Source organism: Puntigrus tetrazona, chromosome 7, assembly GCF_018831695.1.
Source record: "Puntigrus tetrazona isolate hp1 chromosome 7, ASM1883169v1, whole genome shotgun sequence".
Classification (NCBI taxonomy): domain Eukaryota; kingdom Metazoa; phylum Chordata; class Actinopteri; order Cypriniformes; family Cyprinidae; genus Puntigrus; species Puntigrus tetrazona.
In genome coordinates this window covers 4714831-4742330 of record NC_056705.1, presented here as the reverse complement: position 1 = coordinate 4742330, position 27500 = coordinate 4714831, and the positions used below count along the sequence as shown (strand labels likewise).

General features: G+C 40.8%; 1 protein-coding gene across 1 annotated transcript in view; it reads left to right on the top strand.

Moving 5' to 3' along the window:
• Window positions 1-27500, top strand: part of nrxn2b (neurexin 2b) — a 325182-nt gene that overhangs the window by 174745 nt on the left and 122937 nt on the right. The window contains exons 6-9 of the mRNA XM_043245174.1: window positions 160-461; window positions 6938-6982; window positions 23349-23510; window positions 26501-26939. Coding sequence (XP_043101109.1) covers window positions 160-461; window positions 6938-6982; window positions 23349-23510; window positions 26501-26939 — 948 coding nt within the window. The remainder of the gene's footprint in view (window positions 1-159; window positions 462-6937; window positions 6983-23348; window positions 23511-26500; window positions 26940-27500) is intronic.

The window sequence follows — 27500 nt, the reverse complement described above, 5'->3', positions numbered from 1 at the left end:
AACTTTAAAGGCGGTTTTCTAAATATTTCAATTTCCAGATTTTCACATAGATGAATGTCAGCCAAATATGGCGCTATGCTTACAAATCAAACCATCAGTAAAGATATTATTTATGTGTAGATCTCAACCTAATGGCTGGTCCTCTCTCCATCTCCGCAGGGAAAGAAGAATCGGTGGCCACCTTCAAGGGGAACGAGTTCTTCTGTTACGATCTGTCCATGACTCCCATCCAGAGCAGCACGGACGAGATCACGCTGTCCTTCCGGACGCTCCAGCGCAACGGCCTGATGCTGCACACTGGAAAGTCTGCCGACTACGTCAACCTTTCTCTGAAGAGCGGCGCCGTCTGGCTCGTCATCAACCTGGGCTCCGGCGCCTTCGAGGCGCTCGTGGAACCGGTGAACGGGAAGTTTAACGACAACGCTTGGCACGATGTTAAAGTCACGCGAAACCTGCGACAGGTAAGACCGAGCGCTCGCTTCCTTATCTTTTCTTCTATTTATTGATCGCTACGTCGGGAATCACTGTGATCGTTCATCACTGGCTGGAGACGTTGATTAAACGACGGCCTGCGATCCACGGTGCTTCCCGACGGCTGCAGTGTGATTCCTGACAGGTCTGAGAGCAGCGCTGTGTGTTTTCTTGTTAGACCTGATCCAGAACGATACAGACCCATGCCTCCTGCTTCAGGACTTCATTACGTGCACCTTAACTTAATGTTCTGTTCAGAGAAGAGTTGTCTATCTCAAATTGACTCCAACCTAATGAAGTCAGCAGTCCTTAGGGGACGAGAGTGCTGGTCTTGTTCTACAGGCTGAAATCAGGGATTTAATGACCGGACCTGATTGGACTTTACATGTCCGCATTGACAAAGAACAGAAACGGCTATTAACAAAATAACAAATAATAACAGCACACGACACAGAACACGATATGGAGAAACAGAGTGCTTACCCCAGCACTTGTGAACCGCATGCAACACAATGGCATCATTTATTAAAGGAGCTTTATTACGAGCACAAACTGATGGAGCGAACACAGTCCCGACTCTGATGACTCAGCGAGATGCTCCATTCGCATGCACATAATGAATGTTCATGGACGGCAACGCAAACGAGCCTCACATACTGTACATGCATAGGCGATTCTTCCGCTATGCACACTTTTGTCCCTGTAAACTGCATATCTTCCAGTTAGCATTCGATGCGTCTCAAGTACAATCTTATAATCACATTTTTACATTTTCTGCATACTTGCACCAAATTAAAGCTGGATTGGAAATAAAGGACAATAAATATAGTGATATTTAGCTTGATTTTTCGTTGTTTAATGTCAATCTCTTCACTGACAACTCTCTTAAACCAGTCAAATGAAAATATTGTTAGTTTTATAATAATAATAATAATATAATAATGTTAAGATTTATTGTTTATAATTAAATTAAAACAGGTGTTTTCTATGCTGTGACATGGTATATTATGTTGGAGGTGGTTTGCAAATAAACGAGGGGGGGATTATTTCATGTCTGATCCAAGTTTAAATAAAACACATGATTTTTTTAGTAGATGTCTGCATATATTTTATTAAAATAGTCAAAATAAGAGATGAAGAAAAAATATTTTAGATTGACTTTCATACGAATTGAAATCAACCACTAGGACATAAATTTGTGTATAGCTGAAGAAACACCCTTACGCTCTTGGTTTCTTTCCACACACACACACACACACACACACACACACACAGATTGAATAAAAGTGAAGAATGGTTCAATACGGCTCCTGTAATTGGCAGTTGCAGATAGCAGTGCGGAGATGCGATCGATTTCACTTACGGTCCTCGCTCATTCTGCCTCTGCTCGGGTAATTGTAATTGGAACGAATGCCTTGCCCCGAGTAATAAGAGCGATTGTAATTGGCTGCTGTGACACAGGGGCGTGTCTGCTGTAATAATGCCTCTCGCTATTGGCTGATAGTGTGAATCCAGAGAGGAAACAAAAGGGAAAATCTTTTGTCCGCCACTGAATTCAATTACACACTCGAGTCTTTATTCTCCTCAGAGAACAAACAAGTGATGCTTGGGTTCAGAATCACTCTTATAAAAACAGCTTAACCAGCTTTGTTGGTTTAGGCTGGTTTAGCTACCCAAAACTCCTTCAAAACCAACAAACCGAGACCAGCGGACCTCCTCAGGCTGCTTTTCCTGAGGATTTAATGGAGGATCAGGCACCGGAGAATACATTCATACATGCAGATGCAGATTTAATTCTAGACATCTTAAGTAGGCACAGGATTTAAGCAAGGAACTTGGGATAGCAAAAACCATCAGCTCAGTGTAAAAGCATTGGAAAGTCCCACTGTGATAAAAACACACACACGTGTGTGTGTGTGTGTCAGAGGTGGCTGGTTTATTGATCTGATTCAGACATACACTGACCTCACATTTACTCAAAGCTGTTCCTCAGATAATCAATAGAGTAACTGTGACATTCACAAACACAGAGGAGGAATTCTCCTCTAAAGTGTGAGTGTGTGTGTTTGTTCTGTGTGTAATATATAGCAGTCAGAATGAGGGAAAGAAATAAATGAAAATCAATGTAATAAATAATTAAATGCAGCGCTGCAGCACAACATCACCACCAAGTGGTGCGCAGTGAAAGTGTGCAGATGTTTGTCCTTCATGGACAGCCACGCTCTGGAAACAAAACACACCCGAGATGCTGGACTGATATTATTAAGGTACTTTTGATAATTAAGTCAATAATGAAAATCGAAATAAAAATAGACCAACATAACCATTTTACTCAGTGTTTGTTTGAATGTGAAGCAGTGTTAAGATGAGCTGAAAACATTTTCCTACTCAGTATTTCTGTATTGTTTTCCTGTACAAATATCCAGATTTCTAAACATTTCAAGTCAAGCAACAAGTCAAGACACAGGAGAAGTAAAATGATGAATAAAGTGCATTTATGGTTCAAATATCTGCCAGTAGGGTCAGAAAAATCATCCTAAAACGAAGGGATACAAGATGTTTCTGACCCCACTGACAGATATTTTTACTACTTTTAATATTAAACTCGCTTCGATTTGATACATTTTTCTGAAAACAATGCATCTCAAATAAATGAATCTCGATTGATGTCTACATGTGTGCTGGAAATCAAGACAGAAATTCTCAGAAGTCGTTGATCAGATCATCTTGTTTCCATGTATAGAAACGGTTTGATGCTGATTTCTGAGCGTTTCGATGAAGACCAGAGCTGCTGTATTTGATGGCGGACGCTCTGCTCTTAATAGATGCTGTACTTGTCCGGTAACTTTATAGGGAACTATCTGAGGTTCGATTGGTGCTGCTGTTTCTAGGAAGAGGTCGTGACATTTTCTCCTCAGCGTTTCTATAATAGACTCGCAGGCAGCCGTTACTGAGAATCAACCTAACATCGATATTCCAGCGCAGGTGAGAGTGAAACAGACCTGAGAGATGATCATATGACGGCACAAGCCAGCACTTCAGATGAGTGTCAAAGCTCAACTCAAAAGAAACACTTCAGTCATTGGGACATTTCTCAATTTATTTTGTTGCACTACAATATCTAAAATGTCTCAGATGACGCCGTTTTAATATCTTTTTATTGTTGTTAGCATAATAAACTTACATTTTATATTTTAAAATGTTTGGAAAATATGCTAATATATAAAAACTAATATGGATTAAAATGTTTATATATAAAACATAATTTTATGCAATGTATTCTTTTTCCCTCACTGCACCTGCGTGGAAACAGAACTTTAACTATATTACAGCAAAAAAGAAAACTAAAATAGGGAGAGCTTTTATAAAATAATGTTATTATGACAGGAAATGTGAATAACTGTCCATTTTGCAATCACCAAAGTTACTTCCTAATTGTAATACAGTATATATTACTAGTTACTGTAAAAGTAGTTAGTTACTTTACTATATTACAGTCCCTTAATTGTAATGCGTTAAACTACTTTTGTGTTCCTTTTATTAAAATATCTACAGATGTGTGGCTAGCCAATCTAAATATCCTTATTGCAGCTTATTATAAACCTAGTATAATGGTATAGTATTAGAGTTGGGTACTTTTAAGGGTACCGAGCATATTTCCTCAGTACTACTGAATACCAGTTCTCATCCAATCAGTGGATACCTAATGTCAGTACCCAGAACACATCTGATTCACTTGAGTTTCGTTCGAGAAAACTACGTGTAGAGAGTGATCACATAAATGCCGCTCGACCATCTGACCCTACAGTGTGAATAAATAGTGAGCTTTGTCTTTACATCGCAGGCCAGACCTTGCTGAAACTGTGTATGTGTGGCCTAACGAGGGGATGAGGAAGATTAACTAGACACAGGTGAACAGAACGACACCATCAAGGGAAGAATGGGAAACTGGTTCAGGAGAACTGAAACCTCCTCATCTTGACAAATCTTATATCAAGCTCATCACTTTGTTTGTGTTAAACTCTAATAAATCTAATTGGATGTCAATTTCACAACATTATTATTAGTTTTTCTGCTTTGGTTCAGAACCCAGTACTCTACGATCACCAGAAAGGATTCAGTTATTGTATTTACTGATGATTCTCCTTCTGTTTTGTTTGTTTTCTAAAAATCAGAGAGCTGCCAGAGCAGACTGCCGTGATTGGCTGAGTGTTAGAGAGCACGGTGCTGATTGGTTGAGTTTTCCTCAGCCGTCCCTCAGCAGATCGATCTGGTTTCCCATCATTCTCATCTCGTAATTTGTCACCTAGCAACGCCGCCGACTGACTTCAGGCTGTTGTCTGAGACTCAAAAACGCCGCATCTCGTATTTAAATGATAAAGAACAGCTGGGTTATTCTGAAATAACATTCATCACTCAAATATTCTGTAGGTTTAAAGTCTGTGAATCATTAGAGGAAGATGTCCGACGTGCAGAGAGACGGAGAGCTGGCTGACCAGGATAGACTACATGTTCAGACCGAAATATCATTTATCATCAACACACCAGACCAGAACGAGACCAGAACGAGACCAGAACCACAGAGACTGTTTGTATGTTCATGCATATTCATGTGCTGTGTATGTTGTTGAAGCTCATTTAATATGCACTGTGTGTCATGCATATTAATGAGAATCAAAGCTGCTTTGTTATGATAATCCAGATACGTGTGTGTGTGTGTGTGTGTGTGTGTGTGTGTGTGTGTGTGTCTTGTTCTCTCATTCTCCCATCACAAACACTCGATCAGCTTGGATTCTTGACAGACGCGCAGGTCATATTCACAGATTGTGAAAGTGCGTTTTCATATTCCTTAGCGGCTCTATAAACACTCACATCCGTCACCTGCTTCTGGAACGATATGTTTTCTGAGAAGCTCTTTACAAATCAATCAAACTGAATTATTTTCCAGCTCACACAGAATCAGTATTCTCTGCTCGAGTCTGTCTTCGGTTCCACGCGAAGGGAAGTGTGTTTAGATTAAAAGTGGACGTTCATATTTGATCCAGACTAAGAAGCAAATAAACGAATAAAAAACACTCAACTATGTATTTTATGAATATATATTTAAATTTTCATAACAACAATTAATAAATATTAAGTCAGCATAAAATTTAGCATTCGGTACGAATGCAGAGGCTTCATTTATTTGATAAAAACACAGAACAAAGACTAAAATTGTCAAAAATCCTAGCTGTTTTCTGTGTGAATGAGTGTGAAAGTGTCATTTATTTCTGTGAAGCGCAGCTGAATTTTCAGCATCATTACAGTGTCCTTCAGAAATCATAATAATATACTTATCTAATATTTACTGCTCAACAAACATTTCTGATTATTAATAAATGTCGAAAACACGCTGCACGATATTTTTGTGGAAATCGTGATACATCCTACTTTTTAGGATTCAAAGAAAGTGCAAAACAACAGCATTTATTCAAAAAAGAAAAAAAAATTGCATTATAAATAAAAATAAATAAAAAAAACGTTCGAGTGCTAGCGAGTCTGGTGTGTGTGTTATGTGTTTGATTCTCTGGAGTTTTATTCTAATGATCATTCACCTCTCTGTGTTCAGCTAGACCGCCGCTAACTGTTACTCAGAACTGATTGAATGCGTTTGCTCTGAGCGGAGGTCAGAGGTCAGAGGTCAGAGGCGTGGGTCTGAGGTCGGGTCTGGATCAGAATCAGAGGTCCGGATGATGTTTTTTATTCACATCAGTCTTTTCTTCCAGGTCCGAGACGACAGCGCCGCTGTTTTCTTCCTGATGTGTCACTGACTGTTTATAACTCGGTTGTGTTTTTGCCTCCTTTCAGTCGTCAGCCAGAGACGAGCGATTTCTCACTTTGCTCCGAAACCCAAGTCTGGCCCAATTGGCCTGTAAAGAGCCCCGCCCGCTAGCAGGCCACGCCCACTCACAGGACTAGCCAATCCGAATGCCTTTCCTCTAGCCCCTCCCGCTCTGATCAGCCCCTCCCCCGACCTCTCTATCCCTCTTCTTCATGTGGAGAACGGTTGCGCTAACTCTTGTGTCTTCTTACTAACCCCACAGCTTCAAGTTCTTCCAGTTTCATTTGGATTTTGTGTTTGGTTTCGACCTGTTTGTGTTCCTTTGAAACGACTAACATCGTGTCATTCACGGAATGCGGGCCATCCGTTGTTTTCCGATATTAACTTGCGTACTGACGTACTAACCATAATAACAATACTGTTGTCATGTTTTTGTTTTGGTTGACAAATCCTTCGATGAAGAGATTCTGTTGATTTATTTAGTTCTGGATTTGGATCTTGATCCTCTTGCACAAAAACCACATTAGGAAAAGAGAGAGCGAAGGCCGGTTTAAGACCGCCGCTCCTCAAAAGACCTTTACTGACTTCACGATTTGTCATTATTCTATATATTTTCTTTCCCTTCCCTTGTTTTTTTTCCTAAAGCACTCAGGCATTGGACACGCTATGGTAAACAAACTGCATTATATGGTAGATATCATTCTAATTGTCTTCTACTTTGGTTTGCCCTGGATTTCCGTTTCCTATTTCTATTCTGTTTGCTTATACTGACTACACAAAACCCCATTGGTATCAAGGTAGCGATCAGACTACAGACTTCCACTCCTTCGTTTCACTGTCTCATTCCATCATGGTTTTGACTTTGTTTTGTCCATCCTGCATCTCCCCTCCCTTCAGAAAGATCTCGGGTTAAACGCTCGGCGTCTCGCTCAGTCTGTATAAAGAAATAGAAGGAAGACGATGAAAGTTTGCTGAACTGCGGCTGTGCCTCCCCTTTACTCAGCTTACCCTCGTGACCGATGTGATCGTAAAAACCCCAGCGACGGGCAGTGAGGATGACTGAAAATACAATGGTTTTCACTGCAAATACCATTAGGGTCATTACAAAACCGTAGGGTGCCTTGGGATTTCGTTTTACCAAGCCACCATTACAGTAATAATTAACATAATGATTCATAGAAGGCTGACTTTCCCACACGGTTAGATTGAGATGGTAAATATCGTGTATTGTGTTGGGTGTCCATATTAGAGCAAATCATCATACTTAAAAACATGTTTGTTTTGAACAAGTATTAACTTACTTAATTATTAAAACATTATTAAAAGCAACAACAACAAAACATTATTTTATCTGAAGGATTTATATCGTTACTATGAGCATTTTGCCCCAAGCAGTGCCTCTTGCCTCCTCATACATTTATAATACATGCATGTTAAACCAAATAAACAGCTTTTATGATTTCTTTTCACACTTTATCTGTTTTTTTTTTTTTTTTTCAATTATGAATTTTAGCCGCACATTTTTTCTTAATGTGTGCCTTTAGCCCCGTTGTACCCTACAAGTCCCATTATGACAGTAAAACTATTACAAATTCTGTGGAGGTGTTTATTGTTTTTATTAACTTATGTTCTTCCAGTAACTTAAAAACGTTCATTCAACGTTATCTGGTCTGTAATGACGTACCACAGAAGCGTTGTTTATATGTCGCTCTTTGTCTCAAAATGATCAAATGGGTTGTTGGTACGACTGAGCTCGTGCTCCGCTGGATGGATTCAGGGCCCGGATCAGAGCGGTCGGACCTGGCTGTGAAACAGAACCCTGTAATAAGAGGCGCTCAGATCTCCTCAACAGATCAGAGCCGACCCGAGCCACACGCTTTTGGGTTCGTTTGCTTCGTGAAGTCACGCAGACTGCCAGCGTGAGTGATGATTTCATTAGTGTACATACCCACAGGACAACTAACCTAATTATTAAACATGAACAATTAATTATTACTAAAGCGCAGTAGCCTCTAAAACTTCCAAGGAGGTGTTATTGATGCCAGGACGCTTCACAGTGACAGCGTTTCTTCTGCTGTTTGGCAGACGAGAATCGAGCAACTGTCAGAACAAAACAGTGCTCTTCTGTGCAACTCATTTCCTTTTATAATTAGCTCTCATTTGAATACTTTCCACTTTTATTTCAGTCAATTTATCATGTGCTTCTGGCATCTAGCCTTTATTTTAGTAATTTTAGTACTTCAACTTATTATTAATATTGCTTTTTTTTAATTTTTTTTGTTTTAGTTGTAATTTTGCATCTAATATTTGTATTTGAATTTTATCTCAGCTCTGTAGATTTACAAGGCAAGCTGTATCTCCTCACTGCCTGTCACTGGACTCGTCAAACACTAGGCCCCGCCCACAGCCCCGCCCACAGCTGCATGACATGTAGGAAGGTTCATTAACACTGATACTAACTCCATTATGAAAGCCATGCATGACGTCGTTTAGCAGAAACGCTCTTACTCCGGTCCAGGGATATATAATTTGTCCGATCTAGCGCCCCTTCTGACAGGACTAACTTCTGATGAGGGCTCAGTAGATCCGGGTGGAAGGGTCAGCGCCACTCACGTTAGTGCGATCTAGAATAACAGTGTTTCGGAGGCAGAGACGCTCATGTCCAGCATCACGTGAGGTTCCCGAGCGCACGTCTCCTGCTGTGTTTCCTCAGTATCTTCAGTGCGGTTGTGTGCATGCTTCATCCGCTTCGCCCCGTTCACCGCAGCGAGAGGGAGTCTGCGATGCTCAAGCCGAACGCCTCGGCTTGCACGCAAACCAGTGGACTCAAAAACGCTCATCTTGGTGTGTCCCGCCTCAGATTTAACCCCTTAATCAACTAAATGTCGCCGTGCCTCCATCTGTGGCGTGCTGTGACTGTGTTCTGACTCTCTCTGCCATCGGCTTGCGCTCAGCGTTTGCTTTGCCCTTCATCCACAGCTCATTCCCATCAGCCCCATCTTCATCCGCTCACTCAGCTGCATGGCTTCTTCCCCATGTCCTGACTCTTTTGGATGGTTTATTTTGTTTCCTCTTAACCTCAAAACCCTCCAGACGTGACAATTCGGACCAATCTGTCTCGTGGAATCGAGTCACAAAGGATTTCACCAATTGACTGCTCTACTAATTGACTAAAACCCAAATTCTGTTACTAATCCGAATGAAACCTTTGTTGTAACTGTACTAACAACCATTTTTGTGTCTGACCTGCTCTTCTTTACTAAAGTACTAACCTCCAACCCCACATACGAGCACCACATGAGCTCCGGCCCCAGGCCTCCTCTCCTGTTCCCGACCCCTCCGTCTCACTAACTCCTTTGGCTAGTTCACTTCCGATCTCGCTCCAGTAGTTCGCGAACTGCGTTCGGGGTTGCTTTCCAGCTGCCAGCCACTTGTCGAAGGACCCGTCTGTCGCTCGCTCGTTGTTTGCGCTTCAGTTTCTGTCTCTGTCTTTGAAGGGTGAAGGTAAGTGATTCTGGAGAGCCGTCTCTGGAGCTCAGGTAAGATGATCGCTGCGCTGACAAACTTTCGATGCATTCAGTTTGGTATTTGGACGGATATTAAGTCAAAGTCAGTGGGTCCAATTTCGATTGTTTCTGTGTTCAGGTTTGTAATCGATACGAAATGTTTGCGTGCTGGTGAATTATCTCTTAAAAATTGAATAAATATCTTCTTGTGTCACATGATTCTTGTTCAGTTTTATTCCGACTAAAAGCATATTATTGTAGTGCATTGTAATATCCTGCGAGGTTTCATATTTTTTTATCAAGAGCTCATTGAAATCACTTAATTATTGTCATGATCAGTGTTTGTCTGAAGTAGTGTATGCTGATTTGAGCGCTTTGTTTCAGACGCATTCATCTTTTCAGTCAGTCTGAATTTTATATGAACTCTACTCCTGACAGAGAAAGGTCTCAAGGAGCTATTTCTGCTGTTTAGTGTCATGATTTTAATTTTTCAGAATCTGGTTTAGTTCTGTTAAACGTTATGTTAAATTTTAAATAAGTGCAAATGAAATATGAATGAACCCTCAGTAAAACCCTTCAAAATACAGAGATGAATATAATTGGTGTCTGCTGCCGAAGTGGAGGTAAAACTCATTTTGAGAAAACTTTACAGATATCTATTGTATTTAAGATCTACAGACACAAACTTTAACTTAAATGTGTATTTTGGATGTTTTCTTGATTTAATCAACAAAATGTTATGATTTTTGAATCTGGCTTCATCTTTAGATATTAGAAAATTACAGATATTATTTAAGGGAACTGTATTTTGCAGTTTTTTATTCTGATGGGCCTTATTTTGCTGTACACGCTGTATTTTTGAGGGAGCGTGCTTTAAGCTTCTGAATCATTCTCTGAGAGTTTTGCAGTCAGTCTGAATCTTGTCTGTGGTTTTTGCACAAGCGCATCTCGAGGAACCTGCTTTGAGATGCTGAACGTGATTGATATTCATGACGTGCGATGGATTCAGTTCCCTGCTGATCTCAAGACCTGTTTGAATGTCAGGAGATGGTTTTGTTCAGTAGCTGAGTTCAGGCTGATGCTGGAGCACTACTGTTTGCTTTGAACAGTGGTAAAAATAAGTTGTTATTCAGTGTCGACAAGGAATCAGTTATCAATCTAAAATATCTCTTTTCTGTTAAGTCTTCAGTGTCACACGATCCTTCGGAAATTATTCAAATATGCCGATTTGCTGCTCAAGAAAAATTCTAATTATTATGAATGTTGAAAAGAGTTGTGCTGCACAATACTGTCGTGGAAACCATGGTGTATTTTCTTTTTCAGCCGTTGCTGGTTGGGAATGTTTGGAGGCATAGCACCTGGTTTGAGCTGCTGCTCCTGACCAGCTCCTGACCAGCATACAGTCAGCTTTAACCAGCTACCTAACTTTTGTGAGATGTTCAAAAGAACAGCATTTATTTGAAATAGGAATGGTTTGTGACATTATAAACATTATTACTGTCCCTTTAATCACTTTAATGTGTCCTTGATGCACAAAAGTATTAATGTCTTGGTAACAATCTTATTGACATCAATCTCTTGGACAGCAGTGTAGTTTATCTGATCAGTAATGTGAATGTCTTGTGTAGTCCAGTGTTTAGAATGTTTTTCTGTGTGCTGATGATGGCGTTGTGTTGATTGTGTACAGTGTGTGTTACAGAGTCTGATGTCTGCCGAGGTCTTCACTGGAGATCTGTTTCTGTATCGAGTACATTGTGTGCTATGGGGAGTCTTCCTGGTTACAGAAAACAATCCTTTAACAAACTTGAATAATAGACATCTATTAGTGTGTTATGTGTAAGACAGGTTAAAGGGATGGGCCTTTAATCTAGATTTAAACTGACAGAGTGTGTCTGACTCCTGAATAGTGTTAGGGAGATTGTTCCAGAGTCGACTTTGATATTCTAGGTATTATCAAATGGCCAGAGCTTTAAGAATGAAGCTGACGTGGAGCAGAAGTGCAGGATTATAATTTGATAACAAATCGCTCAAGTACTGAGGAGCATGAATTAACTTTTCTACGTTTGACATTGAGACATGAGACAATATGTCTCAATTTAGGTGTTTTTGAGATGGAAAAATGCAGTTGGTACAAATGCAAGGATAACATGTAAAGCATGAAAAGTAACGGCCCTAGTACTGAGCCTTGAGGTACCCACACTGCATTGTGATCAGTAGGATCTTCATTCACTGCTACGAACTGATGGCGGTCAGATACATCCGATTTGAATCAGGCTAATGCACTTGCACTAAGTTTTCTAGTCTATTCAGGAGAATGTTGTGGTCAGTAGTGCTGAATGAAATGCTAAGATCCAGTAGCACTAATAAAGAGATACAAGCATGTGTAGATGCTAGAAGCAGGTCATCAGTACTACTACACAGTCTAAATCCCGACTGGAAATCCTAACACGTGCCATTTTTCTCTGAGAAGGAACATAGTTGTAGGGATACTAATGATGTGTGTGAGGTGAATCTGACGGATCTTCCTCACACTCAAGCACAATCAGACTCACACAATCGCAGTCTTCTTCACTACAGCAGTGATGCAGACTGATGTGGTGGTGATCAGACGTGTCCATTAGCACGCTCAGGTCCGAGTAACAACAGTTTGTCTGTGGCGGCTCGTTTGGCTGAGTATAAATGAGCTGCCAGTGCTCATCTAATGCGAACTGCTGGCGCTCCACTGCATCAATATGAAATAATTATTTCATGGCTGACAGGTGATCAATTCTGCCAGATGTATTAGAACGGCCCGATGACAACAAGATGGAGGATTTTATCAAGGAAAGTTGCTGCGCTGTGATATTGTATCTTCACGCTCAGCCTGGTTAGTGTGATGCTGGTAACTGGACTTTATAAAGAGTCAAACTGAACTCTCAGATAATGTGATTCTCCAGAAACCAGCTGATACTGATAGAAGAGCATGTGTTTCTCACTGAGCCGGAGAATCATTCAGCGCTACAGAGGACTGCTTTTAAGTGAGCTTCAGCTTCAGAGGTTTGTTTAAGTTCTGCTATTTAGCATCAAGATTTTGTTTGCATTTGTATTTTAATTGTACAGAAAATTTTGATCCTGTTATGACCTTATTCAGATTTTCTAACATAATATCAAACACTGATACTAAAGTAAACATCTATACGACAAAATGCATTCAAATCCAAATCGTCATTACCTTATTGATATTAGCGTGAATCCTCAATCAACTGATTTTAATTGGAATAAACTCATTGTATTACACTGCATTATTTTCTGAAATATTGTATTTGAATATGCAATTGAAGCATTATCTACACCAATGAATCACTTTTATTTATTTTGTGCTTTTAACAGTACAGATTGTATCAAAGCACCGAACAGAATCAAACAGGAGAATAAAGTTATGGTAATGTTTAATGACAAGATTAAGCACTTATTAAATACAGAGATGCTCTGTGTAATCAAATCGACGATAATCACTAAAAATCACTAGAAGTTAAGTGTCCCCAACAAAGAAGACAGAGGAACCAAAACCCCATCCATACAGAATGAAGAAAAAAAAACCTTGGGAGAAACCAGACTCAGTTGGGGTCAGTTCTCCTCTGACCGGACGACCAGCACTTAACTTCCTGTTCAATGTTAAACGCAGCTGTGTCAGATAGTGTAAATGACTAAATGTGTGTGTGTGTGTGTGTGTGTGTGTGTGTGTAAATAAGCACTCATTTGCAGAAATGTCCAGAACAGAGAGTCAGGATCATAATTTTTGATTTTGTTGCCATATTGAAGGTCAAAGGATTTTGGATTGGGATTTCTCTTTTTAAACTTAGATATAACACACGTTCATGATGTGTTTAGGAATGGAATGGAATCTTTAGAGATATGTTTTAGCTGAAATCTACAGATGCAAAAATATGAAGTGCAATAATAAAAGCAGATGAATGATATATGAACAAACCCTTCAGTAAAAACCTTCAGAATATAGAAATTAATTAAACCCTAAGTTTGGTGAATGGAAGTGCTGCTGAAGTTAAGATAAAAACTTATTCTGCCTTTGAAAAAAATATACTTTATATTTAAAATATACAGATGTAAATGGATAAAGTGCAATAAAATAAAATGTGTTCTTTTGATGTTTCCTTACTTAAAACAAGAAAACATTTCATTGCACCTTTTGACATGATCTTATTTCAAGGATTTTTAGATGTTATTAAAAAACAACACTAACATAGATTAAGAAAATATTTAGCAGATTCTGAAAGATCTGTCAGATCAAGGTTAGTTTAGTATCTTAACCCTGGTTAAAGCAGTGGCTGGTAAAGTCCTCGCTGACTGAGGTGAAGGAGACAGTAAAGCTGTGTAATGGAGAGCAGGGTGAGCTTCTCTCGTCTTTAAAACAATTCAGTGTTGAAAGAGTCAAGTGTGAATTCATCAGCGTAAATGAGCTTTTGGGTGCTGGCATCTGTATTCAGCACACGTTCGGCTATAAACTCTGTGTGTGTGAGACCTTTGTTTGGTGCTCTGTTCAGCCATTAGAGACTCAAACACAATCTCTGGAGGACAGTAAAAGAGAAACTGCCATTAAATGCAGCTCATTTCCCTCCACTCACACAGTAATAATCTTTGTAATCTATGTGTGTGTGTTTGCATGTGTATGTGTATGTATGTGTGTGTGTGTGTGTGCTGCTGGTTCTGCAAATCGATCTCAGGCTGAAGCAGGGTCTTCTGCACATTGACAGAGAAACACACTCATCTGCGTCAGAAACGCAGCCGCTCCAGGCCAGATAAGTCAAGCAGCCTCACACAGCTGATAATGTGTTAATGGACCGTTTGTCTCTTAGATATATTGACTTATTTACCCTAAAACCTCACATGACAAGACAGAGAGCATGTTCAGATAAGCTCACGTAATCCCTCACCCAGCACACCGGAATACTAAAGACATCATCATCATCATAAGAAAGAGAGAAAGAAAGAAAGAAAGAAAGAAAGAAAGAAAGAAAGAAAGAAAGAAAGAAAGAAAGAAAGAAAGAAGGAAGGAAAGAAAGCTCACAGCTAACACACCACAGCAGCATCAAAGAGACAATAACACAGAGAGAGAGACATAGAGACAGAGAGAGAGAGAGAGAGAGAGAGAGAGAGAGAGAGAGAGAGAGAGAGAGAGAGAGAGAGAGAGAGAGAGAGAGAGAGAGAGAGAGAGAGAGAGAGAGAGAGAGAGAGAGAGAGAGAGAGAGAGAGAGAGAGAGAGAGAGAGAGAGAGAGAGAGAGACAGAGAGAGAGAGAGAGAGAGAGAGAGAGAGAGAGAGAGAGAGAGAGAGAGAGAGAGAGAGAGAGAGAGAGAGAGAGAGAGAGAGAGAGAGAGAGAGAGAGAGAGAGAGACAGAGAGAGAGAGAGAGAGAGAGAGAGAGAGAGAGAGAGAGAGAGACAGAGAGAGAGAGAGAGAGAGAGAGAGAGAGAGAGAGAGAGAGACAGAGAGAGAGAGAGACAGAGAGAGAGAGAGAGAGAGAGAGAGAGAGAGAGAGAGAGAGAGAGAGAGAGAGAGAGAGAGACAGAGAGAGAGAGAGAGAGAGAGAGAGAGAGAGAGAGAGAGAGAGAGAGAGAGAGAGAGAGAGAGAGACAGAGAGAGAGACAGAGAGAGAGAGAGAGAGAGAGAGAGACAGAGAGAGAGAGAGAGACAGAGAGAGAGAGAGAGAGAGAGACAGAGAGAGAGACAGAGAGAAAGAGAGAGAGAGAGAGAGAGAGAGAGAGAGACAGAGAGAGAGAGAGAGAGAGAGAGAGAGAGAGAGAGAGACAGAGAGAGAGAGAGAGAGAGAGAGAGAGAGAGAGAGAGAGAGAGAGAGAGAGAGAGAGAGAGAGAGAGAGAGAGAGAGAGAGACAGAGAGAGAGAGAGAGAGAGAGAGAGAGAGAGAGAGAGAGAGAGAGAGAGAGACAGAGAGAGAGAGAGAGAGAGAGAGAGAGAGAGAGAGAGAGAGAGAGAGAGAGAGAGAGAGACAGAGAGAGATAGAGAGAGAGAGAGAGAGACACAGAGAGAGAGAGAGAGAGAGACAGAGAGAGAGAGAGAGAGAGACAGAGAGAGAGAGAGAGACAGAGAGACAGAGAGACAGAGAGACAGAGAGAGAGAGAGAGAGAGAGAGAGAGAGAGAGAGAGAGAGAGAGAGAGAGAGAGAGAGAGAGAGAGAGAGAGACAGAGAGAGAGAGAGACAGAGAGACAGAGAGAGAGAGAGAGAGAGAGAGAGAGAGAGAGAGAGAGAGAGAGAGAGAGAGAGAGAGAGAGAGAGAGAGAGAGAGAGAGAGAGACAGAGAGAGAGAGAGAGAGAGAGAGAGAGAGAGAGAGAGAGAGAGAGAGAGAGAGAGAGAGAGAGACAGAGAGAGAGAGAGAGAGAGAGAGAGAGAGAGAGAGAGAGAGAGAGAGAGAGAGAGAGAGAGAGAGAGAGAGAGAGAGAGAGAGAGAGAGAGAGAGAGAGAGAGAGAGAGAGAGAGAGAGAGACACAGAGAGAGAGAGAGAGAGAGAGAGAGAGAGAGAGAGAGAGAGACACACACACACACACACACACACACACAGTATTAGTGTCTGTTCATGCAGTGACAGGAGATTTTTCTTCTTTTAAATCTCATGAATCTGTGTTTCTGAATCTCGTCATATAACCACTTTCCACATATTACATCACTTTCCTGCTGGTTTATATATAAATGTATATTTCATTGAGTAGCGTTCACCTGGCGTTTGTCTGCAGGCGAGTCCTGAGGCAGTCAGAAGGAGCTTTCTCTAAATAAATGATCCACTGACAGAGTTTCTGTGAAATCTGATGCCATGCACTTCACACAGAAGTCTTATATGACACACAGCTACAGTATTAATCCAGAGATTACAGTCTGCAGGTTGAACAGTTCACAAGTCATGTGCTTCCTCATGATTTCTGTCTTGTTTTCCAGCACAGATGTATACACATTTTTAAATACCGCAGTCATACCACGACCGGTCAGCCACTGAGCCGGTCAGAACCTGGATGGGAGACCTCCTGAGTGAACTAGGTTCTGCTGGTGGAGGTCTTAGTGAGGCCTTGTTTTCTATCGTTCTGTGATTGCCAGGGTTCATATATCATGACAACTTCTCATGTCAGTTTTTTTCACTTCTATAGTAAATGCGTCGGGATTTCAGATTATTCAGATGTTTGTTTTGGAAAACAGAAGGAATACAGAGGAGGACCATGATTTTTTCAGTGTGTTTGTAATGAACCAGCGACAGTAAGGAGATCCGGAGCGCTGTGTTTGTACAGAACATGTTCTATAGGGTTTACCATCATCAGACGTTCAGCTGAGAGCCGGGTTTCATCGAGTCACTGAAGTGAATGAGTGGTGTGTGTGTGTGTGTGTGTGTGTGTGTGGAGCAGTGTGTTACAGTACATGTGAATCCAGTGTTCATCTGGTTCAACTCTCAAAGCCTTTATTGTTGTTTGACTCGAGGCGATTGTTCCTGATGCAATCTGCTGAAACACACAAGTGTGTTTGTATGAGTCAATGATTATGAGCTTCATCGGGTTCATACAGTCACACCAACACACCAACAATCATCAAGATACAGTCACTCCAGAAGCAGAAGAACACTTTTTGCTTAACATTAGGACCATGGAACGGGAAAACAAGGCAAAAAGTCATTTTTATGCAGTGAATGCAGTTAAGAGAGAGTTTGTGAGGTTAAACTGTAACGCTGTGTCCCTCGTGTAGCGGGGACAAATAATAATGTTAAATGCAACCAAATGTTTCTAAATAATGTAAACATGAACATGAATTTTAGTTCCTCTCCCTCTAAAACAAATTCTCTAAATATGACCATTTTTAGATGAGGAATTACAATTTACAGAAATTACAATGGAATTAATTATAAACAATTATATTGTCGTTAAACAATGAATGAGAATCGATTCTTTCTTTTGAGAGGATCCTGTCCTTCAACAAAAAACTACATAATAAGATGCAAGCACCTTATTACAACTTATTTTTACGTTTTAAAGTTATGCACCATCTAGCGGGCAAAAAATAATCACAGTGTTGAATCTGTCGTCATAAAGTGACGTATGACTGTCATTAGCAATTTAAATGTGTGTTTATTTAAATACGTTTGAATTTTTAATCTCAATAATCTTGTAATTCGTACATATTTTACTAGGTGTACTTCATATGAATGACCACACCTAAACCCACCCTTACAGAAAATATGATAAATTATGATTCATAGTGCATATACATTTTATGAGCATGTGTGGTCCCTGAGATCAAACTCATGACCGTATTATCGTATGACGCCGTTGCTGATTGTAGCATACACTCAGAAGGATCATATTTCAGGGATTTGGACAAATGATCTCTCGGTTGGAGGACAGATGCTCCAATAACAAGCGGATAGCTCTGGGACAAGCGTGCACTCAAAAATACAACTATAACTAAGAACAAGCATGTTTTTCTCAACTCAACCAAGCGTGTTCGACTAGACAAATGAGCAGAATGAACAGAAAAAAGTTAAATCCACTTAGTGATTAACAAAGCTCGTTCAATTTTGTTGCATTTCACACCTAGACCTTTAGGGGCATCCGAATCCATCATAATGTCGCACGGCTATAGAAACCAGGAGTAGTACACAGAAATACAGTATAACTGGGCCTCGCATCAGATACAGGTGTCTCATGTAGTGATAATGAAAGCTTTTACTAAAGCTAGAAACCCATTTAACACAATTCAACAAGCTGCAGCACATCACCTCGAGATGAAGAATAAACCAGATGAAATGACAAAAATACAGTTCACCCGATGTTCTTACAGACGTTTATTAAATCAAACATATATCTATACCTAACAGATAACATTGATATAATACAAGTTATGTCTCCCCACCGCTCTGCAGGAGGAAGATAATAGTTAGCACCCAGGAAAGCAAGCAAGTAACATTAAAATAATTCATAGAGGGCTTTGAAGAAAAGCGTATGTGTTTTAATGTAACGTACCCCTGTGATTCATCTCCCCCCCGAGTCTCGTCTTCGCCTGCCTCTGCTAAAGGCGTTTCTACAGCTCGGTTCGGGAAACTGAGATACTCTTACGGAAATGTAAACCTGCACTGTTAATTCTGAAGGCCTTAGACAGATTTCTTTGACCCTGGCAACACGATTGCTGAAATATGATTGGATAAAAGCTCTAATATAAGCATACACCACTGGAAGCAGCGCAACCAAAGAGAACAGCTATGAAATAAAGAGAATAGAGATCATTAAATGCACATTCATGGAAAAAAGTCAGTAATTCTGATAGTGTTAATACCAGAAGAGAAGGCTTTGCTGGCCCTGGCCGCCTGCCACTGTTTAACATTAAACTGCCTCAGAAACATGTCCGATATCAGTTTCATGACCTTCATGAACAAATGCTGCCTGCGAAGTCATGGCTGAAAAGCAGTAATTCAGCATGTCAGCCGCCAAGGTTTTCGGATGCGGAAGACTTCGACTGAACAACGACGCTCTCTTTGGAGGTGCACCGCAGCAGAAATGATTGCATTTGCACCATGGTCATTATTTCCTGCTGCTTAAATATGTGCTGCTAAGGCAACTAGATTATCTTGAGAACCTGTAGTGTAGTATTGCATCATTCACATCTCTGAAGAGTCTTCAGGTAATCAGGTTATAAAAGAAAGATATAGCTTACGATTCTCTCTGAAAGCAGCCGAGCTCCTGGAGGTGAGCAGTGGGCGGAGTTTAAGAGTCAACAAACAGATATTTGATGCAGTTTACAGTGGTAGTTCCTAGTCACGACGAGGAGACCGTTCTGTCTTTTAGTATCAAACAATGTGCAAATTCAGTGTCAGAAAGTACCTTGTTAAAAAATATATATATATTTGTCACAGAAATAACAGGAGCGAACAAATACTCTTGCTGCCCCGGAAAAAACAGACTGCATCCACTTTTCACATAACACCGAATAAGGTTATCTTTTTCCTCACATCCAAAACAAATATTTGTAAAGGCCGCCTTCTCGAGCAAAAAACTGCAGCTCTGCTGATTATTTCCGTGCCATGAATGAAACGCGTCTCTCACACGGGTCACTGCAAGCGCACCAAACAATTCAACTCTTAGGGGTGTAACAATGCAGAACGCATGAATGCCATTATATCCCTCTTTAAGTGCAGCATATTGCAACAACGAGAATGTTGACAGCAACACATTGCCAACTAAATGAGCCGAAGTGACGTGAATAACTGAGTCACGTGACCTACCAGAACTAACACTGTGCTCCATTGTTGCCATGTTGAGAGAAATCAGGAGTAAGTACAGAGCGGTGTGTGAACATGATCTTACTGTTCTACACTAAACATCAACATTCAGCGTTCCTCAAAATCAAAAAAATAATCTGGATATTATACAAAGCTGTAATTATTAAATATATTAAATAAGAAAAATATAATTTATGCGCTTAATCCCATTTTATTAAACAGTGTCTTTGCTGCTGAACGTCAGCACAGTACTGCAAGGCATTACAGTAACCCTCCCGAGCACAGACCGGAGTCTCCACGCCTGAAGTTGAGATGATTCTAACTCTGTAAGAACCGTCTGCTGTTTCTGACTCACAACCTTTAAGTAAGTTATGTTTTCTCATTAAAAGAACCTGAGCAGGAGTAATGATTGTTGATTGTCCTTCTTTCATTCACAGATGCAGACGTGATGAAAAGAGACGTGTAAAAAGACAATATAAGTCAAGATAATCAGTGATTATGTCTGGATGCAGCGAATGCCTTGATTCTAATGTGTTTTATTTGTGTCATAGTGGAGAAACAGTAATGTACTGTACTTGTAAAATAATGTGTTTTTTATTATAATGTGTTCGCTGCATTACACCAAATACACTAAATCATTTTTAGAAACATCATATGAATAAATAATGTATAAACTTACAGAGTGTGAGTCAGAAGCGCCAGACCGTCCTTGCACAGTTGGAATTGCCTCACAGCTGGGCTATGTCCCATGATTTCTAGTCGTGTCCTCAAAGCACAAAGTATTTTCACTTCCACAATGAAACATTTGGGCGGTGTTATGAAAATAAACCCACTCTGAGACATGGAAAAGGGGGCGTGTTTAAACGAGCTGTTTTGGGGGGGTGCGTTTAAGTCATAACTTTTATATAAAAGATATCTATTTGAGTTTGAGACTTTATTCTTTGCAACTTTAGGGATCTTTTCTATGCACTAGCAGCTTGTAACAGTCCGAAGAGAAAGCAAAACTTGAAATTGCATCAAACGACCCCTTCAATACAGTAACCGTTCATGAACACTGACGTCTGAGAAGAGCGTGACTCAGGGTCAGGCGTCTGGATCAGCTGTAAATATAAACTCTAAGCCGCAGTAAATCAGGACAAACACACAGCCTCCCGTGATTCACGGAATGAAGAGTACTAATCGGTAATATCACTGATGCATCTGAAGACTTGATCCCACAGCCACCACCATCTATGACTGATGCAGCGAAAACAAGAATATATATGTAAAACGGTTATTAAATAGTGATCACCTGAATACATTTTAATAAGAAAGAAATGAGAAACAGTTGAGATATGATCTTGCTTCAGTTCAGTCCGCTGGCTGGAGTATTGTTGCTGTGTTTGGTCGTGACAGGTGGGATGTAGTGGAGCGTGATGATCCGTCTCTCTTGGTCTGGGCTCTTCGCTGATTCAGGGGCATCTTCCAGTAGTCGGTGCGCTTGTGTTTCTGTGACTGTACTCGTTTGGTTTGGGTATAGTGTGAGTTTCTGCTGTCGTTGCCGGGTATGAGCTCTAATCACTTGCGTTCGAGCTGCTCTGTTGTGAATATTAATTAACAATGGCTTAATTCAGCTCTGCACCTATTGTTTGGGGCTGCTCTGTTTACTTGGCAAATTCTTCTTTTTCCCATTCAGACAAATCTTGTTGCTATAGCTCTCTCTCTCTCTCTCTCTCTCTCTCTCTCTCTCTCTCTCTCTGGGTCTGTCTCACAGGTGGCTGTCAGCTGGTTCTCTCTCTTCCTGCAATGATTTATTTTTCGTAATAACACTGGAGTCCAGGCCAGAAACGAGCGATGAAAACATTGACATAATGCCAGAACGTTACCACACACTGACTACTCACCACTCACACACACACACACACACACACAGGAACGCGCGCACTTTCACAATAACGCTAATTTACCTCCTTCATGAATCATGTGACGAACTAAAGACTCCTGGCCAACGTTTCGCACACACTTCCTGTTTGAGAGGGAAGCTCAAGAGCTCAAGGAAAGCCGGTCCCTCACACAGCTTCACACACTCTGGAGAATACCGCTTCTGGACCGGACGGAAGCCTTTATTCTCCGAGTGTAGAGAAGAGACACTGACTAAAGGCCACGGCTCTCCGAGAACGACAGCAGACATAAAAATGCGTTGCGCTGTACGGCAGAACGAAGGACAGAACGAGCTCCCCGTGAAGCGAGCGATGCTGCGGTGATGACCAGCGCTCTGGAAACGCTTCTTCGGCCGCGGCTGATCTCTGCTCGTCCGCAGCGGCTGTCGGAGCACACTTCATTAGAAGCTGCTTTGTGTTTTGTTGTGAAGAGGTGAAGAGAAATCATCGCGGCTTAGTGCGTGATAGTCACTGAATAAAAATATAATTTGACAGATAAAGTCGTCTGCCTCGCTGCCAAGCGTCAACCTTTATCAGCGCAGGTTTTAATTGGACACGTTCAGTCAGAACGGCCAAAAACATAATTATTATTCAACAAATAAGTGATCCTGACAAATCATTTTAAAAAGCCAAGCCATGCAGTAAACACATTTGTGAGTGTGCGCTGGTTTGTTAATCATCACCGAGCCGCCGTCTCCCTCGGGATGATAGAAATACACTCTAAATCAGAGCTTTTAGCAGGAAAATGCGTCCGGACCGCAGAAGAGACATGAAATGAGTAATGAATGATTGACTGCAGCACACACACAAAGGCTTTTGAGCAGAATGTAAATAAATAAATGCATTAGAAATAGAAAACATCATTTCATTTTGTTCGCGTTACGTTTGTCGTTTGATTAAAGTCTTAAGTCAACATCTGAACCCTTTTCTGGCAGGATTATTATAGTTATAGTTAACTAAACTGACAACCAGAAAAATACAAGAAACCTGTGACTGAAAATACAATCAATTAAATGATAAATAATAATAATAATTTATGTCAGGTTTTCTAAGCAGCATTTAACATTTTCATTTAGTTAACTTTATGAACTGAAGTAACTTAAATTGAAATAAAAAATAGACATAACTAATTATGACAAAAACAAAGACAATTAAACTGCAAATAAAAGCGAATATAAGAACATAAAAGTCCGTAAATCGCACTAATAAAGGTGTGTTTGGTGTTCGGCGTGTCGAGGCGTGCCGGAGAGTTCAGCTGCGTCCTGAAGAAGCGTTTCTCGCTCCGAGCAGCACAACCACAATGACTCTTTAATCCAGTGTCTCTGTCTCCTCTCTCCCGTCTCTGTTCTCCGGACGTCTCTCGCCAGGTCACCATCTCGGTGGACGGCATTCTGACAACCACCGGGTACACGCAGGAGGACTACACCATGCTGGGCTCCGACGACTTCTTCTACATCGGAGGAAGCCCGAACACGGCCGACCTGCCCGGGTCTCCGGTCAGCAACAACTTCATGGGCTGCCTGAAAGACGTGAGAACAAACCTCTCATTATCACCGGACACTGCGTCCGGCTGTTTTCTAGTAGCCCCCTGATAGTCCAGACCAGAAGAGGCTCGGTCCTCCTATATTGGATTAGTTTCTTCACTACTTCTGCGCTCACCTGCTCTTAAAATACTCCTCATATTTGAATGAGAGTAATACATCTTTCAACTCTGTAAAGACTCTAAGTTTATTGCACTCACAATAACAACAAAACAGTGCGCTTTTGTAAAATAATGAAACAATCAGGATGGTCTTTGTGCTCCAAAACGCGAGAAACTCAAAAACTCTGTATATACTCGCCTTACAGACATCAGTCACTTTTATTTATTTAGTGCTTTGAACAATACAGATTGTGTGAACAGTTTGAAACAGAAGAATAGAGTGATAGCGATGTGTAATGACGAGATGAAACACTTATTTTCAAATTTTCAGTTAAAGACATTTCATTATTGAATGCGTCGCTTCTAATCAACAATAAACTTTGGGATAAACCAAGTCCAGTTTTTCCCTGACACATTCATAATAACATTCATAGATGTGCTCTGCTTTATGTGTGCTCGGGCACTATTTAGGCATTTAAAGGCTAATTATTATGATTTAAATGGTTTAATAATTGACTGCTGGTCAGCTAGAAAAATCTTTACTGTTTTCTCAACTTATTGTCTTTCGGTGACAGCAGGTTTTAAACTTCTTTTAGGATGTTTACGGGTTTCTTTGATCTGAACCTGTTCACTTGTTCAGTCTTTGAGTGGAAACATGCAACACGAAGCCTGTCATTAAAAGACGGAATTCAAGATTCAGTGATAGTATAGGATAATCAGAGATTTATTAGCACGAACAGCACAGGTTTAACAAGGGAGAGGGAAAAAACTGGTATCCTGTGTGAGAAAGGACAGTTTTACTGAAATCTGAACAGTCTGAATGAGTGAAACACAGTCTGAGGTCAAAGAGGAAGATCATCATCTCACAGAAGTAACCAATGACGTCAGTCTGGGGGCCGGGCTGACCGTTTGAGTGACAGCAGGTGGGTGGAGCCTGTCACTGTAAAGGTAGTTTTGCCGCTTGTACAGCTAAATTGAAATGAGCGAAAGCAATTGCTGAACATTTTGTCACTACTTCGGTTTATTGTGCTCGATGCACTTATGTAAATATGCTAAATTATGTAAAATTATGTAAATATGCAAAATTCACAAAAACCATTAGTGTAAATCGTGTTTGTTGCATCGACTGAAACTGGGCAGTGGATTTCTAGCTCTGCATAACATTGAATTCATTTCAAACCCCGAAATGAAGTATTTTTAGAGTAAAGTGAAAGATCTGCTGGTGTTTAAGAAGCATTCCTGTTGAATGTCACTCACTCTTTCAAGGTTTGTCTTGTAGTGTACAGTATTAACTACTCTTGGCCTAATTTTAGTGTGTCAGAGTTATTCATCTTCGACGGTCTTTACTCAAACCATCCGATGAAAGCTACCTAAACTAATTGAGAGTAAATTCTTTTCTTCTTTTTTTTTATATTGCACTGAATGCCAGATAGCGGATTTAATTTGATTAGACAGTTGGAACATCATTAGTTTCCCATGGAGAAAAAACCCATATGAATAGAAATGATATTTAAGAGTGTTAAATGCAGCAGTTGCACTAATATTTAATGTAATTTCATCTGTCATTTATTTATTTCCCGTTGAGGTTACTCGTAATTCGCGTGTTTGTCTGTATGACATCTTCTTTTTGACGTAATTACAAGTCTTATGCATCGCCTGAAATACAGCTTTCAGCTCAGTTCTGTGAAAGTCTGCGTGAGAATCACTGCTGAAGCTCCGGCTGTACTATACAAGTAAATACTACACAAAATGACAGCTAGTTAAGGGAATAAAAAAGGAAACAAGTGAACAAAGTAAACGCTATACTGGTACTTTAGAGAGCTAAATTGAATTTAGAGAGTAAATTGAGTTTATCTTCTACCCAAAATAAAGCAAGTATTAAAGTCTCTGTTTGGTGTCTACATGACATCTACTGTATTATTTACTGTGTGACATACGCTTTAAATGTATTAAACTAGGGGACGTAGATAGTACTTAATTCCAAATCTGAAATTATATGTCATATTTACTTGATTTCTTTATGGACGTGAAGTTTATTTGTACAAGAGCAGCAGCAGAAAAATTGACTTAAAATTACTTTCTTGCTTAGTATTTTTGTCTTGTTTTGTAATATAAATATCTAAACATTCTTGAATCAGGAAGCATTTACTTGACAAGACAAATGACGTGAGACCCGAGCCCTATCATACACCCGGCGCAATGCGGCACAAGTATGTCTGCTTTCAGTTTGATGTGGTTCTCTTTTTCCCGTCCTGTGCTGCGTTGTTTAAATAGCAATGCATTTGTGCCGATTTGTGAGCCCAAGGGCGTGCTGGTCTACAGAAGACAGAAGTTCAGGAGCATTGTTGCTATTTTGAGGAGCTGAAAATAGACTGCTTCACAGACCATCTCAAACCTGGTCCAAAGTCAGTGGTGCAATATATATATATTTTTTTGTATTTTAAAAAGCGTGTCGAAAATGCGCCTCTGGGCGGGTTCACAGCATGCATTCATTTTGCTTATTGCTCAGCAGCACACAAACATGCCAAATTAAAAAAAAATACATTTGAAAAGAATATTATTTTGTAGGCTGCATGAATATAAAAATGTTAGACTGGATAGAGACTCCGTCATGACGTGAGCACTTAGATCATTAAAATAGCACCCCTACGTCTAATTGCCCACTAATGGGATAATCTCGTTCAGCCTTAAATTTAAGATTATTTTAATCAAATTTGGATAATATTTTTTTAGAACACGTTGTTTTACTTGTCAAGTAAATGCATCCTGATTCAAGCATGTTTAGATGCTTGTGCTAGAAAAGAAGACAAAACCCTGAGCAAGAGAATATTTTGTGCCGGAAAGTTGTTTCTCAGCATGTTCATTGAACTCCTGCAGGTGGTGTACAAGAACAACGACTTCAAGCTGGAGCTGTCGCGTCTGGCCATCGAGAGGGACCCCAAGATCAGCCTGCACGGGGACCTGGTGTTCCGCTGCGAGGACGTGGCGGCCCTCGACCCGGTGACCTTCGAGACGGCAGAGTCCTACATCGCCCTGCCGCGCTGGGACACCAAGAAGACCAGCTCCATCTCCTTCGACTTCCGCACCACCGAGCCCAGCGGCCTGCTGCTGTTCAGCCACGGCAAGCCCCAGAGCAGCAAAGAGCAGCGGCCCGGCCGCGAGACCAAGACCGACTACTTCGCCATGGAGCTGCTGGACGGGTTCCTCTACCTGCTGATGGACATGGGCTCCGGCAGCATCAAGCTCAAGACCAGCAACAAGAAAGTGAACGACGGAGAGTGGTGCCACGTGGACTTCCAGAGAGAAGGACGGAGAGGTGAGGAGGGCTTCGCCTGGCCTGCCTGGTCCTTGAGGGCCGGTGTCCTGCAGAGTTTAGCTCTGACTCTAATCTAACACACCTGAAGCAGCTAATCACGCTCTTACTAGGGATACTAGACTCTTTCAGGCAGGTGTGTCGAGGCAAATTAGAGCTAAACTCTGCAGGGCACCGGCCCTCCAGGATCAAGAACATCACAGAACCTCTGAAACCAGGGAAGGCTTCTGATGCTTTCGAGAAACGCAGCCCTGAAACACTTATTTGACTGGAAGTGTTGTTAACTGAACAGTCTAAAAATCTCCCAGCAGCTTTCCACTAAAATAAAAGAAAATTGAGGTTTTACCATTAAAAGTGAATCATTAAGTAAGTTATTATTCTTTTGGTTTCTTTTTTATTATTAGTTGCTACTACTGAAAGGGTCTCTTAGTTTCTTTCAGCAACTCCTTTAGCTATTTTAGACAAATCACAAGCAGCAGCACAACACAACAGATACAATAGCACATGAAATAACAAATGCATTTTAGTTTTATTAATGCATTTGGCAGACCCTTGTCCGGAGCG